This window comes from Corvus kubaryi, unplaced genomic scaffold (genome assembly GCF_017639235.1).
Source record: "Corvus kubaryi isolate FWS band 111438036 unplaced genomic scaffold, C.kubaryi_AGA036_p1.0 37302, whole genome shotgun sequence".
Lineage (NCBI taxonomy): Eukaryota > Metazoa > Chordata > Aves > Passeriformes > Corvidae > Corvus > Corvus kubaryi.
The window spans coordinates 4207439-4225053 of NW_024581095.1; the positions used below are offsets into that span (position 1 = coordinate 4207439).

Genomic DNA, 17615 nt, shown 5'->3' on the forward strand with positions numbered 1-17615 from the left:
GTTCTCTTGCACACCCTCTAGACCTGGAGCTGGCTTTTTATGCTGTCTTGACAGAATATAATAATGGAATTTTCTGCAACCATCTAGACAAGTGTCCTTGCAGAAAAAGAAATCATTGCATTTCCATGGTGGAATCGAAAGTTTTCATTCTGTAGACATTTTTGGAAAATTCCATTCTTTTGTTTACAGGCACAATATCTGGGATTTCTTGGGGGATGAAAGTTCAGAAACTGGATTAAACAGAAGGCAGTGGGGAAGAAATCTGAATGTTTATGTGGTTTTGTGGTATATTTATACATGTTCTGTGTCTGTGTTACCTTTCTTCCTGAATTTTGCTTCGTCAGGTCACTCACAGTATGTCACTATTTTGCACTCATATTTTATTATGTTGAAGGTTTTCCTCATGGGAAGATTTTGAGGAGGAGCATGGCAAAGGGAGAGAGTATGGTTATGCAAGTCTTCACAAAGAACTTGAACCATTTCTGCTGAGAAGAGTTAAAAAAGATGTAGAAAAGTCTTTACCTGCTAAAGTGGAGCAAATTCTGAGGATGGAAATGAGCGCATTGCAGAAGCAATACTACAAGTATGTACCAACTCTTTGTGTATTCTGCTGTTTTAGTGATATGTCTACATACAATTTACTGAATTACAGTGGTTTCTGTACTGTATAGAAGTTGAGGCTTCTATAGGGTTTCTCAGCAATAAAATTCTATGAAGTAAGGGCTCAGGAATTACGGTGGTCTAATGTCTGTTCATGTAGTTTCTTTTGTTTGGTGTATTTATATATACTTTTGGGAGATACGTTTACTTTTTAGCTTGTTCATTTTGGGAGCTTGCATCTGTCTTGCTTCCACATATGGTTAGAAGTTACTAATATTGTACATTTTATTTCATAGGTGGATTTTAACCAGGAATTATAAAGCCCTTAGCAAAGGTTCAAAAGGCAGTACTTCAGGCTTTTTGAATATCATGATGGAACTCAAGAAGTGTTGCAACCATTGCTACCTCATTAAACCACCAGATGATAATGAATTCTATAATAAACAGGAGGCCTTACAGGTAATGTCACTTTTTATTAAAAAAAAAAAGAGAAGTTAAACATCTGTAGTTTTCACGGAATTTTATAGAGCTTTGGCAATTCATTAGTTCTTATTGAAGTGTATTAAGGAAAATGAGGTTTTCCACAAAATGTGCATCGTGGGTTTTTACAGTCAAGTATTTTTTGATTCTTAATTGGAACTGAGTAATTGACAGAGAATTGACTAAATAAATATGCCCAGTTTTAATTACATATTATTGTATGGATGTTTTAAACTGTAAAATTCTTCAGAAATGTCAGAATTTGGCTTTTATTTTTCTGCCCACAATAACAGAAAGAAAAACAAACTTCAGATGAATGTCCAACATACCCCAGTGTGTATTGGTGTTGAGATTAATTTACTTTGCAATATACATTTCTTGGTTTTTGCAGCATTTAATACGTAGCAGTGGGAAACTAATCCTTCTTGACAAGCTACTGATTCGTCTGCGAGAACGTGGCAACAGAGTCCTGATTTTCTCACAGATGGTAAGGATGCTGGACATCCTGGCAGAATATCTGAAATATCGCCAATTCCCATTTCAGGTAAGAAACTTGCTGGTAATAGCAGCTAAGAAGCTTTGATCTTGAATATTAAGAAAATCTTTTCTTTGCTGTGAGGGTGTCAGAGCACTGGAACAGGTTGTCCAGAGGTTATGGAATTTTGTCTCTTGTGGAGGTCCAAAAGCTACCTTGGCATGACCTTGGGCAGCATGCTTTAGTTGTCCCTGTCTGAGTAGGGGATTTAGACAAGTTGACCCTCAGCAGTCCCTTTCAGCTTTGTTCGTGATTATGTGACTGTTACCCCTTCAATTAAAAAAAAGTGGAAGAAAATGCATTCTTTTTCTAGAAGGGGACTGGCTCTATGATGAATGTTATTTTGAAGTAAAACAGATGAACTAAAAATTATGTGAGCTGTTTATTTACTTACTTTTTTTTCCCTTCACAGAACAGTTTCAGCAGCTGACAATTGAAGTTGCTCTGATTTTGAATATAGTATAAAAATTATTTTTTAACTGTAGTTCTCAATCTCTTTAGAGACTTGATGGATCAATAAAAGGGGAATTGAGGAAACAAGCACTGGATCATTTTAATGCAGAAGGATCAGAGGTACAGTATTTTTTTCCTGAGGAGTCTGTTTTAATTTTTTCCCAAGAAGTACAAGACGACATTGCACAAAAAAGAAGGGCTGAAAAAAGTGAGGAATATATCAGTAAGGTTGGAAACTCATTGCTACTGCCTAGAGTATAAGGTTTATATAACCTTTTTTTTTTAGAAAAGGTTTAAGTAGAAAACATGTAAGTTAGGAAAATGGTAGCTGATTGCTCTATAAATGCTGCAGAATTTTAACCCCAGCTTTGTTCCTCTGTAGAATTTAATAATGTTTACAGGAGTGCTGAATTTAAGCAGTTAGCATCCGAAAGTCCTTTGGCAATGGGCAGAACTAACTTCATCTATCCTTGCACAAATGATCATGTCTTACTTGTTTCAAATACAATTTCTGTTATCTTCATTTGTTGCCACCTGTTTACATGCCATGGAAGAAATAGTAAAGTACTGATTTATAGCAATTCTTTGTGAACAACCTGTAAGTATGTAGCCATCTGTTACAATTCTTTAGATTCTGAACTGGAATATTTGTACCTTATTTAGCACTCCTATTGTGCAGGTCATTGCATACCTTTGATCACTTTAAATCCTTTGTCCTCCACTGGCAGATTTGGGGGAGGGGAGGTTGGTTGGTCATTGGTTTTGGGGTTTAGTTTGTTTGGTTTTTTAATTGGTATTTGAAGATAGCATTTATTAGTTGCTGCTGAGCTTGTTTCTGCTTTGTGGAGGGAGAAGGACTGAACTCCATGTTGAATACAAAAGCTAACTCTTTCAGATTTCTTTCATGGACATTGTTGACATTTTCTGAAATCTTAGCAGTTACACTGTACATTTTTTGAGATGAAGAGGAGTTTAAACCGTGCATTTCTAAAATTGAGGCAAACTCTTCATTTGTGCTGCAAGAAAAATAATGCTCTCAGTTGTAGCTTTTATTTCCTAAAATTTCGTAACATTTTGGAGGGGATTTTGTAGAGTTTTGTATTACTGAGCTAAGGGCTACCTGGAAATCTTTCACACAATTCTCAGGACTCTTTCCATATTCTAATGTTTGCTGTTTCCTGTAACTACTGAAAATTTGGTTTGTTTGGGTTTTTTTAACCTGTTTTACTTTAGCTTAGATTTCATATGTTGTTTTTTTTGCATGTCTCAGTTTCCTTCTACAGTATTTCATAGTTATCTCTGATTCAATAATTTTGTATTGTCTACAGGTTTTTTTCACCATATAGGCTCAAGTACTTTCCCTGCTCTGACATGACTGTTTAGTCTTGCAGGGCTTGGGGCAGGGAGGGTGGAAGAGGGTTTTTGTAACATTGAAGGCCTTGACAGTAAGATTTTGGTACTTTTTTTTTGACCAATCTGGTTTTTTTTGGGATGTCTTGCTCAGTGATCCTCATCTAAGATACTGCGTCCTTTAAACTGTTGAGAAGTCAGCAACTTTGTGAAAGAAATTGGTAGTCAGCATTTGCTTTATACTTAAAGAAGCTTTAAACATAGAGCAATTGTGGATTTGGTAGTAATATGATTTTGTAGTCTGTACTACATAGTGCATAAAGTATACTGGTTCCTTTAGGAATATTACAAATACTGTATATAAAACTATTTCTTACTTTATGATTTCAGGACTTCTGCTTTTTACTGTCTACCAGAGCTGGAGGATTAGGTATCAACTTGGCATCTGCTGATACTGTGGTTATATTTGATTCTGACTGGAATCCACAGAACGATCTGCAAGCACAGGCTAGAGCACATAGAATTGGGCAGAAGAAGCAGGTAAACACACTCAGTTTAAGCTCCAGCCCTGAAGGACAGTTCTGTACATCAGCTGTCCACTCTCTGTCTGCACCATTCAGTTCTCATGTATTTTTGTGAATAACGAATACTTTCTGCATATGTCCAGAAATGTTACTAATGCTCATTTCTTTTTTCCTAAGTTTCCGTACAGGAAGAAATAATATGGCAGCTGTGGTATTTGGGTGGGAGAGGGAGAAGAGTTGTGGACTTGTCAGTCTTACATTCATTGGTCTGATGTCATTCTACAAAACAACTGCTACATCAGGCATATCCTCCATGCTTAAATATTCTAGGTCTCTACAGGATTGTTTCCTTCTTACAGAAGACATACAGTAACAATTAGAAATATGACATTATTTCCTGTGGCAATGCTTGTGCAATGTTACTGAAGTTTATAAAGAAAGGTCTAAGACTGTTTATTTGGGTTTTTAAAAACGTTTCTGTAAAGACTGTGGTAATATGATTAAACTAGTATTTCATATTTGAAACACATTAATAAATCAGAAGTTATGTAATGAAGACTGAGATTTCTGCTTCTAAAATCTTTTATTTTTTAAATACACATAGGTTAATATTTATCGACTAGTCACAAAAGGATCAGTAGAAGAAGATATTCTTGAACGAGCCAAGAAAAAGATGGTGTTAGATCATTTAGTAATCCAGAGAATGGACACTACAGGGAAAACTGTGTTACATACAGGCTCTACTCCTTCAAGGTACATTTGTGGTTTTTTCTATACCAACTTACCCTTAAGAATATTTCACTTGTAAATAAAAGGCGAAAAATAAGATGCAAAGTCTTTGTAGATTTTTATTTTCATATTAAATATGTATGTCAAATATATGAAGAGTTTAACAGTAAAAAGATAGCTAAATTGACTATGATTATGAAGAACTTTTCCAAGTTAGTAAGTTAAAATGTTTTTTCTGAAATATAATTTATTTCAGCTCAACACCTTTTAATAAGGAGGAGTTGTCAGCAATTTTAAAGTTTGGTGCTGAGGAACTATTTAAAGAACCTGAAGGGGAAGAGCAGGAGCCTCAAGTAAGTAGCAATTAGTAGTAGTCCTTCTGGACTAGACAGATAGAACAGCCAAAAATATGTACGAATTATTTAATTGTAAAGCATTTTTACTTTTTTAAATCCTCAGGAAATGGATATAGATGAAATTTTGAAGAGGGCTGAAACGCGGGAAAATGAGCCAGGTCCATTAACTGTAGGAGATGAGTTACTTTCACAGTTCAAGGTATGGCTCTTTTCCCACCTTCCTGCCATATTTATACTTTCCTTTGTAAACAGTACTATTTCTCTTCTATGTATTTATCTCTATCTCTTCATTCTTTGGAAATAGATGCCTCAGTAAGTCAACTCTGTACCACTTTCTAGTAAAATGTTCTTCACCTATACATGATACCCACCATCAGTATAAAAAATTAAAAATACTTTCTGTATTTTGATAGTAAAATGAGATGTATTTATGAATGTGTTAATGATTAGAATTCTAATTTTGTGGTTTATGGACTGCCTTTGTATTAAGCAGCTGTAGTATCATTAAATACAGTACATTATATTCTTTGTGTTTCTTAGTTGATCATTTCTGCAAGTTGCTTTTAGCCCTAAAGTCAACTTGGAATGCCAGGTGTTTTAAAGTGTTGTCAGTTAAACATTTATGTACAAAAAAAAAAAAAAGCAGAGCATGATATATTTGTTTAGTTAAGGAAATTATTACACAGCTCTCCTGCTAATCGCTTATTCACAACATATTTTGATATCTGCATGGTATTAATGTTTGGTTAGTTTTATATTATTATAGTTTCACATTAAATCAGGCATTCAAATGTTGTTAGCCCTATTTTGAAGGAAGTTAAATAACCATCATACATGTGTGAGGGACATGATTCTCCTTTTATCTCATCTTAACCCATGCTGAAGGAGTCTGTCTTTCCTAAATGAGTAAAAATACTTTCTTTGGAGACTGTTTCATGAAACATTTTGTATTTATAAATTTTATATATAGCTTATAATACAATAGCATATATATAAAAATAGATAAATATGTAATTACATTATATGCATAAAATATGGCATCTGTAACTTCATTTTCCTAAAATAGTAGTTGATCAGTCTTTTTCAAATTGTGTCATGTATTGATTTGATGAAAATATGTACATTTTGGTATACAAGGTGGCCAACTTCTCCAATATGGATGAAGATGTTATTGAGTTGGAACCAGAAAGAAATTCAAGAAATTGGGAAGAAATCATTCCGGAGGTCCAGAGGCGAAGAATAGAAGAGGAGGAAAGACAAAAAGAGCTTGAAGAAATATACATGCTTCCAAGGATGAGAAACTGTGCAAAACAGGTGTCTCTTGGTTCTGACTGAATTGTAGATCTGTGTTGCTTTTGGTGTAGTTTGTTGCTTTTTGGGGTTTGGGGTTTTTTTACTCCTTTTCTGAACACATTTTTTTGACAGGGCAGATAAAACTTGCTTGTATTTGTTACTGATACAGCTTGCTTACTCTGGAATTCCAGATCAGCTTCAATGGCAGCGAAGGGAGGCGCAGTAGAAGCAGAAGGTACTCTGGATCTGACAGTGACTCCATCTCAGAGAGAAAAAGGCCAAAAAAACGTGGAAGACCACGAACTATTCCTCGAGAAAATATTAAAGGATTTAGTGATGCAGAGATTAGGCGGTAAGATATGGGAGGACATGCATATTTAAAGGGCCAAGAAATTACCATTATTATTATTAATAATATTATTACTAGTCTTGAAAGTACAGCTGATAATCTGTTTTTCCTGAAGTTCTTTGAAATCTTTTTACTCTAAGCATTTAATGTTTTTACCTTGTGGTGCTGACATAGTGAACTGCCATAGCAAGAATTTGAACCATTTTAATGCGGTATAAAATTAGGTTTGAAAAATACTCATGATTGATTTAAGTTTTTTAATTCCTGCAGCCTGTGAAGGCAGTATTTTCACTGGGTGGTCACTGACAGTGATTTTACAAGGGGTGAACTTTTCTTTAAAAAGAAATTAGCAAATAATCTGCTTTCTACCAATTTATCTTAAAACCTGTGGTGCTGGTGTTAATCTATTTGGTGACAAATGAAAAAATTTGATTGGATTTTGTTTTCTTTTTACACTTCTTGGCACTGTAATTGAATTGTTATATCCTGCTTTTTTAAAACTAAGAAAATATAAAATCCTGTTTGAAACTTGTACTATTATTGGTCCCTTCTGTATATGCTAAATATTTGCTGAAATACTGTTTTGGTAGGAGGAGGAGGAATTCCTTTTGGTTAACGTTTTTGGATTTGTGAAATGCTACTTGCTTCTGAAATTCAAGTATGCATGTTTCTCTAAAATGCTGTAAAGTTCTCAGAGTATTTTTTTAGAAGAAAAACTTCAAAGATCTTTTTTGGCTTTCTGTCTCATCTAACAGCGGGACAGATTGGTACTTTTTTCAGGGCTATTCTTGTGCTTGCACAAGTAACTTCGTTGTTAAAGAAGTCTTCTTTCTTCTTTTATTTATTTATATTTAATTTATTTTTATTTAATGTCCTTTCTTTTCCAAGTATCTCCAGTTTCTTTCCATCACTTAGATATTTCAACAGAGAGTATCTTTCGTGTCATTTTCTGAAACCTTCCAACTATCTGTTGGAGATTGCTCTTTTTAATAACTGTGTAACTACACATAACATAATGTCTGAAATCTTGATTTACTGTAAATCCATATTCAGTTTTCATTATTAGATACATACAGCTGCTGAATCCTCAGTCTTGTGAAATTAATAAAGTAATTTCTGAAATCAATTGTATCTTCTATTGTTTTATTTATATCAGTTGTTAAACCCATAAAACTGATTTTGTTTATCTGAACATATGAAGCTGCTCTACTCTACGTTTTTTTTCACCCGTTGTCTATATAGCATTATACTAAGATTAACAATTGTATCAATACAAGTTTAAAACGAATGTTGTTTGTTAAGCATATATTTAAATAGCAAAATTATTTTCTGTTACTAGGTTTATCAAGAGTTACAAGAAATTTGGTGGCCCTCTTGAGAGGTAAAGTTGTTTGATTATTATTTGTGTGGCAACTTGGAATCTCTTTTTTATAAAAATTAGAATGTACCATGAAACTAGGCAGTCGGGGAAATACATCATCTTGAATATAGTGTGACTTCAGTGTAGTGTCTTCCATTTCTTTATGTATGGTGTGTGTGCAAACAGCCGCACAACAGACCTTGCCATTTGGAGGAATACTTCCTTTATATTTATCTGCTGACTTGTTTAATCTTCCTTGGTAATAATCATTCACTTGTCATGTTTGATAGGCCTGTTTCATGAAAGCCTATCAGTGTATCCACTCTGACTGTCAAAGTTACATTTGCATTTTACATATTGTCAATTCTCATTTTTAAGCTTCTTTCATTATTCCTATTTAAGAGAAACTTCCCATCCTTAAAAATATTTATAGTGCATGTGATGATATGATACATATATATATGTATGATTTAATGATTCCTTTTCTTTTCTAAAGAAATATGTAATAACACTAGGGTTAGGCTTCTTTACAGTGCTTGTTGTATTGTCCTCATACCTAAATCATTTAGGGTTTTCTTTCTTGGATCACAATTGTACATCAAATAGAAAACACAGGTGACTGATAATTTATGTGATCATTTCTTTAGTTTTGAAGTCTGAAGGAATCATTCATAACCAGCAAATAAAAATGAGTATTTTTTTTATTACAGGCTAGATGCTGTAGCTAGAGATGCTGAGCTAGTTGATAAATCAGAGACAGATCTCAGACGTTTGGGAGAGCTTGTACATAATGGATGCATTAAAGCCTTAAAGGACAATTCATCTGGACAAGAGAGAGCAGGTGCAGTATTCAGGGGGCTTGAGGGGGCAGTGTCAAGAAGAATGAGGTACTCTTGCACTCTGATCATAACAGAAAACAGTTTTGTTGGGAAAATGTTGAGGTGTGTACTGGATGATTTAAAAACCCCAGGGTTATAATAAGGTGACTCTTCCCCCTTTCTGTGTGTGACTTACCACTGAAAAATGCAGTAGGTTTTTGATTTGCTATGAAATTTAGAAGTACTCCTGTTATGTAGCGGCTTTTTAATTCAAACATTTGGTTAAGAAAAGGTCATGTGGTGTAATTGTTTCCTTTACATTTTTCTGATGCTATTGGTAAAGGTGAATATTTTAATAGCTTTTATCATTTATTTTAAGGAGGTAGACTTGGGAAGGTTAAAGGCCCAACATTCCGAATCTCAGGAGTGCAAGTAAATGCAAAGTTAGTTATCTCTCATGAGGAAGAGTTGGCACCACTGCACAAATCCATTCCTTCAGATCCAGAAGAAAGAAAAAGGTATTGATTTTTGCGTTTTTTTAAGGGAGTAGTAATGCAGAAAACTTCTCAAGTCTTACTAGCATTTGTTTTTGGCAACTTTGACTCAAACACTCTAAAAGCATTGTCTCTCTGTTCGCTTTAAGAACTGGCAGCGGTAACCTGCTCCACAGCTGTACTTCCTTTTTTCTTCCTTTGCCATAGAAGCCAGTAACAGCTTTAACCTGTCAATTGTATTCACTGGGAACTGTGTTCAGTTGCTAGTAATAATTAGGACTAGTATTCAGGCTTGCTAAGGTGCTAAATGTGTCATCTCTGCTTGAGAGGAGTGTCAAAGTGCAGCAGTAGTTGTTCCAACCTCTAAACTTGCCACCTTGTGTATTGCAATTCCTAAGCTATCCACTTAGTTAGAACACTTGGATGATGATTTTTGCTTTTATTCATGGCTGGCTGATTTTGTCACACAGCTCATGGCTACAGACAGATGTCTGTTCTTCATATTTTAGTCTTACTCAGCTTTAAAACACATTCCAGTGCTGATTTCAATAAATATTTTATAGAAATACTAAGAAAATATTATGATAAATATTTGGATTAATTTCTTAAATTTACCAGCATTTTAGCAGAAAAAATAAATCTAGTTACATTACTTTTAGTATGTTCCCTTCCCCCTCTCTTAAGTTTCAGATGTAAAAATCATTTTTTTGTCATTCTAATATATTTCTTCTAGATATGTCATCCCATGCCACACCAAGGCTGCTCATTTTGATATAGATTGGGGTAAGGAAGATGATTCCAATTTGTTAATAGGCATCTATGAATATGGTTATGGCAGCTGGGAAATGATAAAAATGGATCCTGATCTCAGTTTGACACATAAGGTATGTCATCTACAGTAGTTTATCAAGGACTATTTGCTTTGGTAATGATGCTGCTAAGTAGAGTTACTGAAAGAGCTTATTTTATGACAAATGAAATTGCAGAAACATTATATGTCAGTTGTACTTTATACTATCCTTCTTGTGGTATATTACTAGCTTTTAGGGTCTTGAGTATTTTGAAGTACACATTCTTGCAGTCAGTTGTGTCTCCATATTCCCATGTGGTTGGCCCTGTGTCATTTGATTTTTTTTTCAGTCTTTTCCTTCTCTATTTCAGATGTTCTGCTGTTGTTAATTCTGTGTTCTTGATCTTTTGAGAAGGGCATTTATTCTAGAGATTTATTTTAGTTTCTCCATCCCTGCTTAATCCCCAGGTTCTTCAGCTGGAGCTATCTTCCACTCCCAACACTAAGAGTAGCTTTACTAGAATTAGTGCAATAGCTTCTTAGCAGTAGTGAGCAGCAAATACTGAGGAAAAGCCTGGGGTGAAGTAAACTTTGTGACAGTGCCAACAACCTATAGCTTTGGGATTTGAGGAGCCAGGTTTATGTCCAGATTTGTTTAATAATGATTCCTACTCCTGCTTTTCATTAATTTGTCTGACTTTTGGAACCACACATTTGTATTCTTGGCATCTGCACTGTAGTGTAGTTCTGCACTTAGAAGGTGAATTAGTCAGAGCCAGAGTTCTGTGACTGATTGGTACAGGTGCCCAGAATTTCTTAGATGAAATATCAGAGTGGAGACAGAAATCTGAGGCTGGTTTCTTGAGTTGGTTTTAAACTCCGAGGCAATTTCAAAGACTCTGCATTGGTTGCTTGCATTGGTTTCAGTGGAGAGAAATGAAAACTTTTTAAAAATTCTCCTTTGCTTTAAACATTCTGACATATTTGCTAGGTATAGTTGGAGTGGATTGTTTACTACCTCCTTTGGCACGGCTTTTGCTGTTCTGTGTGCTCCAGGCTAACATCTAAAGTTGATAACCTGTACTCAGAGCTGTGATGCTGCCATTTTCTCCTCAGATTTTGCCTGACGATCCAGATAAGAAACCCCAGGCAAAGCAGTTACAGACCCGTGCAGACTACCTCATTAAACTACTGAATAAAGACCTTGCGAGGAAGGAGGCACAAAGGCTTGCTGGAGCAGTAAGTAAAATGTGGCATTCATTACTGAGGTAAAACATTATGCTTAGGGGCATGTCACCTGATGCTTTTCATTTTTTAGTTCTGCACTTTTTATTTGTGTAGTATTACTCTATTGCTAATCATAATACATAAGACAAACTCAGAATATTAATTGCAAGTTTAATGTTATATTACTCTCTTATTATTTGTGTGTATTCTCTGCTATTGCACTAAGCTCTGTCTCCAATCGTGAGTAAAGTGGTGGTCATTAGTGGCAATAAATAAAATAAAAGGAACCCTCTCTTTGATGTAAACCCAAACCTTTTATTTTGCAAAGATGCTTGTCAGTTTACATGATTAAAGAGATCAATTTGCATTCAGGGCAATTCAAAGAGAAGGAAAACAAGAACTAAGAAGAATAAGGTGCTAAAGGCTGCAAAATTAAAAGAGGAAATAAAAAGTGATTCTTCACCACAACCCTCAGAAAAATCTGATGAAGATGATGATGAGAATAACAAGGTATCTTCCACGCAATAAAAATGTCTATTCAGTTCTTCCTGTTAGTATCAATTTGTATTTTATCTTCTGCTTGGCTTAATAAAATTAAAACACCTGAATGTCATCCTGTTCCTGTGGCCACTACAATTGATGTTGCATCATGGCACATGGAAGACTGTATCTATTTCAATTTCATGATGAACTAATAACTGAGGAATTACGAATTTTCCAAATTGTTACAAAGAACATTATGGTCTAACTACTAGTGATACTGCTCAGTTTCAGCATTCTTTAAAGACATTAGCACTGTATTTGCTAGATATGCAAATCACACTTGTAAAAATACTAGGGTTTGCTCATGTGTTACAGCTACTGATAATGATTCTTAAGGTAAAGGGTTTTTTATTGAGGCTGAGAAAAATATCATCAAGCTCAATTAGAATGAGCAGCATAAGAAAATATTTCAAAGTTTGCATACAACAGCTTGTATATACATTATGCATCCCATTTTTCAGAAAGACTATTTAACCAACTATTTAACCTTATTAGGTTTTGTTACTTCTGATTATTAATCTTAGTATTATGCTTTTGTTGTGTCTTGTTATTTTTTTTATTTATCATATAGCAAAATCACTAGACATTAATATTTGGATAAAATTTAGGGTCATGACACAGCTAATTTGAAAGCAGTTGAAGTAAGTCACTGCAATTGTATGCATATCAATAAAATACTCTCTACTTGGTTTGAAGCAAACTGTTACAAACCATTGTAATTGTCAACTTGTTCTAAAAGAAAAAATACTTACGGAAATACATAGTTAAAATTAGCATTAGAAAAACTATGATAAATCTATTAAAAATAGTAATTTTTAACCACTCTTTAGGTGTATGTATTTAAATTGTACTATGAAGAATAAAACTTAAAGCCAGCAACAAAAAAAAGTTCAGTGTAGATTGCCTTGTGTTTATAGCTACAGTCATTTGCCTGGAATGTAAGACTAAGACCTGTAAATGTTGCCACAGTTCCCAGTAAATTAACACGGACAACTGAACCCTAAAACTAAGCAAATTAATTGTTCAGACTACTTCAAAAATGAGTGTCTTCATCTCCATTTAAATGAGAATACACTGCCAGTCAGTTGATTGACTTAACTATGTTTTGGGAAACTGCCTAGAATGTTGTCCTCTCTTTAACAGCAGGTACTCATCACTTCAGTCCTTTTGGACATGATTAACAATTGCATTTCGGAAAACTGGACTGTATGTTACAACCTTCCTAAACAGCTGGCTTTAGCTACTTAGATGCCACACAGTGTGCAGTATTTAAAATTTACCTATTTTACTCCTAGAATTATCAGGAAAGTTTTTATGTCATTGGATTTTTTGTTAGAAAGCTTCCATGATACCTAAACACCAAAACACAGCCTTGGTTGGGCCGATGACTTCATACCTCTTCTAAATAACTTGTTCAGTTCGAGACAGTCTTTCATCTGTTTTTTTGCAACAGATAAACAGTTTCTGTATGTGCCTTTTTGGTATATTCAAATAAATTCAAACATGATAATGATTCTTCCACCTGTATTATAATAATACTTTAGTTACAGTATTTTTGTATGTCTGAAAGGATATTAGTTTCCATCACAGATCTTCTCAGTGAATATTATAAAGAGCAGTGAAGTGATATTTTGTTCACCTTCAAACAGTTAAATGGGCACCTAACAGAGAGTCTGTAACTAAAGATTTTTTTAAAGCCTGGTAAAACTAACAGTTCTGGAAAAGAGAAAGTTGGGATTCTGTTACCTTCTCCTGTGAGTGTTTAATATGGTATTGGGACAAAGCAAATTAGATCGGAGGTCTTCTAACATCCCCCATGACTTGACTGTCCTGACAGATCAGGTCAGTTTTGCAAGACTTACTTCCTTTTAGATTTCAGTTCTTCAGTCTAATAACCTTTAAAGGGACCAAATTCAAATTTAATTCTAAGTTAAATGAACACAATTTCTCACACCCACTGACTCTGCCAAATCCGTAGTTGCTTTGTCACATCAAGGAAGTAAGTGCATAGTTCTCGTATTTCTTAACCCGCTGCATTCAGTTCTATTTCATGGGTGATTTGATAAATTTATGTCCAGAAATAAAAAATGCACAGATAAAAAGTGTTTCAATCTGATAGTTGCGAAACTTGTATAGATAGGAACCCCATTTGATGTGACATATATGCTTGCATATTGCAGGATGAGATTGTTTCAGTGAAACATCCACATAAAAAATTTAAAGCAGAAAAAGAAAATGAAGAAAAGCCTGAGCCAGATTCTGGTATTAAGAAGGAAGCTGAAGAAAAAAGAGAGACAAAAGAAAAGGAAAATAAGAGGGATTTGAAAAGGGAGAAAAAAGAAAAAGAGGATAAGAAAGAATTAAAAGAAAAGGATATTAAAGAAAAGAGAGAAAACAAAGTAAAAGAATCCACACAGAAAGAAAAAGAAGTGAAGGAAGAGAAGGTAACTAGGTTTACTTATCTTACATAGCGCTAGAGAAGGCCACCAGGTTTATGTGAATGATTTTGAGATGAAAAAGTGTTTGGATCTTATCAGTTGTCATTTCATTAAAGTCTTTTATGTCACTTGAAGCTTTATTTTTACCTGAAACCACAAGGACAGGCATTTGGAATGGGGAATTTCATCTTCAATGATGTATCTCTTAATTGGACTGAACGTGTGCAAAAAATTCTTTTTTTCCTTTTCCATTTTCCTTTTCCATTCCACAGAGAAAATAAAATGTACTGTCATTGAATGTCAGCATAGATTTTATTCTTATGTATTGAAGAGAATGCAGTAGTTAGGGGGATTGTCATATGTTATAATTGCAGAACCAAAATAAAATGTATTAAGTATTTTTGTATCCTGTTCTTAGGTAAATGAAATCAAATCTGAAAATAAAGAGAAAGCTAAAAAAATTCCATTGCTGGATACTCCAGTTCATATTACTGCATCTAGTGAACCAGTTCCTATATCAGAAGAATCTGAAGAGCTAGATCAGAAAACTTTTAGTGTGGTAAGTCCCCTTTTGAAATCAGTGTTTCTACGTAATAGTCTAAATTAGGACAATTGCTGATACTCTTGATATTGTTACTTGGCACAGTAACACAGGTGATCTTTTGCTAAGTCTCAGATCAATGAATCTTACTGACAGTGTACTAAAGTAATTTTTTACTGTGTTCTAGCAGTTTTATTTTGCCTTTTTTCTGTATTTATTCAGGATAACAGAAAACTTATCCAGTAGTTTGTAGGATTTATAGGTTGAGAATATACACTAAAGATTTATCCTCAAGAATCACTTGTATATCGTGCTTCTTAAAGAGCAGATGTGAATGAACTTAATTGGAATTGATGGAGTCTTTGGCTTCGCCATATCATTTATGCTTTTCTTCTTTGCAAGATAGCAAGAAAAACTAGGTTTCAGGACTTCCTTCTGAAGTATTGTATAACTAAAGTATTGCAGACTTTAGTTAGTAAACACAAGAAGGAACAATACTAAAGCACTTAGAAATACCTTGCTGAGGCAATATTTCTGACACCAAAAGAATTCTGTTTAATCACTACTTCTTACTAAGAATAGAATTAACATTTGAGAAAAATGCATATGCACAATTTATATGAAGTTTTATAGGTTGGCTGAGGCCCCTGGAAAAGTATCAATGAGTTACTTTGAACAGCTGTGCTTGTTGTCATTCAGATTTCAACAGCTGTGTTTTTGCCAGCCAGGTCTGTTGGGTCTGTTGTGGATGCTGGCTGTGACATGCCAGTAGGATTCCCATGAGTATGGCAGTTACTGGTCCATGAGTTTATTCTAAACAATCTAAGTAAATCACGTGTGATTTTCAGCATGGGCCTTGAGTGATTCAGGTGGATTTGTCTGTGTGGCTAATGACAGAAAATCACTTGATTTCCATGTACAGTTATATTTTTCTCATCACTTCTATATTTAAGAATTGCACTCTATAAGCTGTCTTTTTAAAAGCTACTTTAATCTGTGGCAATGCAAAATGTAAACCAGATGCTTAATTACCTAGTGGAATGAGATGGCAGTGGAACAGCTTCCCTAGTTTTTCTGAGTTGTCCCTAGATGCTTAGCTGGTAATGGTGATACTCTGTTTCATTCCATTCCAGGTATTTGTTTGGTTTTTCTAGGTTTGGTACTGTATAGAGGGGAAGAATGGGGGAAGGAGATGATTGTTGTTTTTCATTATGCCATGGTCAGGTGCAGTCTAATTATAGTTGCACTTTCAAATGGAAATGTTGTTCAGGCTTAACTGATTGTGCTCTTGGTGACAAGGAGGGATATGCATGTCATGTTTACCATGCCATTGGAGTTCAATGGTATTACCAAGCAAGTGTCTGCAGTTTAAACCATGCCAACTGGGTTCATCTGGATTTATCATTAAAACATTGGATTCAAAGTGGGAAAATTCAAGAATGCACGACCTTTATCTGTGGCTAGTCTAGACATTCTCTGTGGCCATATGTCAAGTGCTGTGTTCAGTTCTGGGCCCCTCAATTGAAAAAGGGCATTTTGCTGCTGGAGCAAGTCCAGAGAAGGGAATGGAGCTGGGGAAGGGTCTGGAGCACAAGTCTTATGAGGAGTGGCTGAGGGAGCTGGGGTTGTTGAGCCTGGAGAAAAGGAGCATCAGGGGAGACTTTATCACTCTCTACAGCTTCCTGAAAGAAGGTTGTAGCCAGGTGGGGGTCAGGTCTTTTCCCAGGGAACCAGTGACAGGACAAGGAAAAATAGCCCCAAGTTGTGCCAGGGGAGGTTTATGTTGGATGTAAGAAAAGATTTCTTCAATGAAAGAGTGGTTAAGCAGTGAACAGCCTGCCTGGGGAGGTAGTTGAGTCACTATGCATGGAAGTGTTCAAAAGAACAACTGGATGTGGGACTTGGTGATACATTTTAATGGAGATGGTGGTGTTCAGTGAAAGGCTGGGTTTAATGATCTCGGAGGTGGTTTCCAACCTTTATGGTGCTATACCCAAGCTAGCTTTATTCTTGGTAGCATAACTTCTGCTAGTATCTGCATAGGAGTGAGGTTTAAAACATGCTCAGAGAAGCAATTTTGATCCTTTGTTGAATGCCAAGTGTAATGGTTGCAGAAAGTATTTGTTTGAAATGTCCTGAACACTCTCATATTTAATTTTGACATTGAGTTTGTATAGCTTTGTAGGTGCTAAAAGGGGTAAGACTTGTCCTACATGATTGTGCTCAAAGTTTTAATACTAAAATACAGTTGTAGTAAGTCTTTTTCCTCAGAAATCCTATATATTAAATTAGTGCTTTCTCGAATCCTAGTGTGGAGTCCCACCCTTAAGGGGAAGGGATCACCCAAGATTCTTGGATGTTTGTGATGGAAAGGAACAATAAAAATGAGAGGGTCTGCAAAAGCTTACGAAGTTTTATTAGTAAATTACACACCTGGAAAGAAAATCAGTATGTTAGTCCCTGACCTGCCATATAAGCCAACACCAGTGGGTTTTGAACAGAAAATAAGATAGCCTCACAGCCATCCAGCTGCTGGTGTTTGAGATATACACATTAGCACCTGTATCTTCTGTGCTGCTACACCTTGATATGTGTATTTTATAGAATCTAACGCTTTCATAGGGAAGTGAATTTTCAACTGGATTGATAATCTTCCAAAGGAAACATGTAAAACATTTTTAAGACCTGTGAGGAAGTCTTGTGTTTCATTTGACTTCTAACAATATTGTCTTCAC

At 35.0% G+C, this 17615-nt stretch overlaps 1 protein-coding gene across 2 annotated transcripts in view; it reads left to right on the forward strand.

Moving 5' to 3' along the window:
• Window positions 1-17615, forward strand: part of CHD1 (chromodomain helicase DNA binding protein 1) — a 55642-nt gene that overhangs the window by 32631 nt on the left and 5396 nt on the right. Inside the window, exons 15-32 of one of the 2 annotated variants that reach the window (XM_042028118.1) lie at window positions 395-583; window positions 897-1059; window positions 1472-1624; window positions 2117-2188; window positions 3809-3958; window positions 4547-4695; window positions 4928-5024; window positions 5131-5226; window positions 6165-6341; window positions 6512-6672; window positions 8009-8050; window positions 8740-8870; window positions 9227-9365; window positions 10075-10225; window positions 11248-11370; window positions 11731-11868; window positions 14082-14345; window positions 14758-14898. In XM_042028118.1, coding sequence (XP_041884052.1) covers window positions 395-583; window positions 897-1059; window positions 1472-1624; window positions 2117-2188; window positions 3809-3958; window positions 4547-4695; window positions 4928-5024; window positions 5131-5226; window positions 6165-6341; window positions 6512-6672; window positions 8009-8050; window positions 8740-8870; window positions 9227-9365; window positions 10075-10225; window positions 11248-11370; window positions 11731-11868; window positions 14082-14345; window positions 14758-14898 — 2536 coding nt within the window. The remainder of the gene's footprint in view (window positions 1-394; window positions 584-896; window positions 1060-1471; window positions 1625-2116; window positions 2189-3808; window positions 3959-4546; window positions 4696-4927; window positions 5025-5130; window positions 5227-6164; window positions 6342-6511; window positions 6673-8008; window positions 8051-8739; window positions 8871-9226; window positions 9366-10074; window positions 10226-11247; window positions 11371-11730; window positions 11869-14081; window positions 14346-14757; window positions 14899-17615) is intronic. The other variant, XM_042028119.1, reaches the window with a different exon arrangement.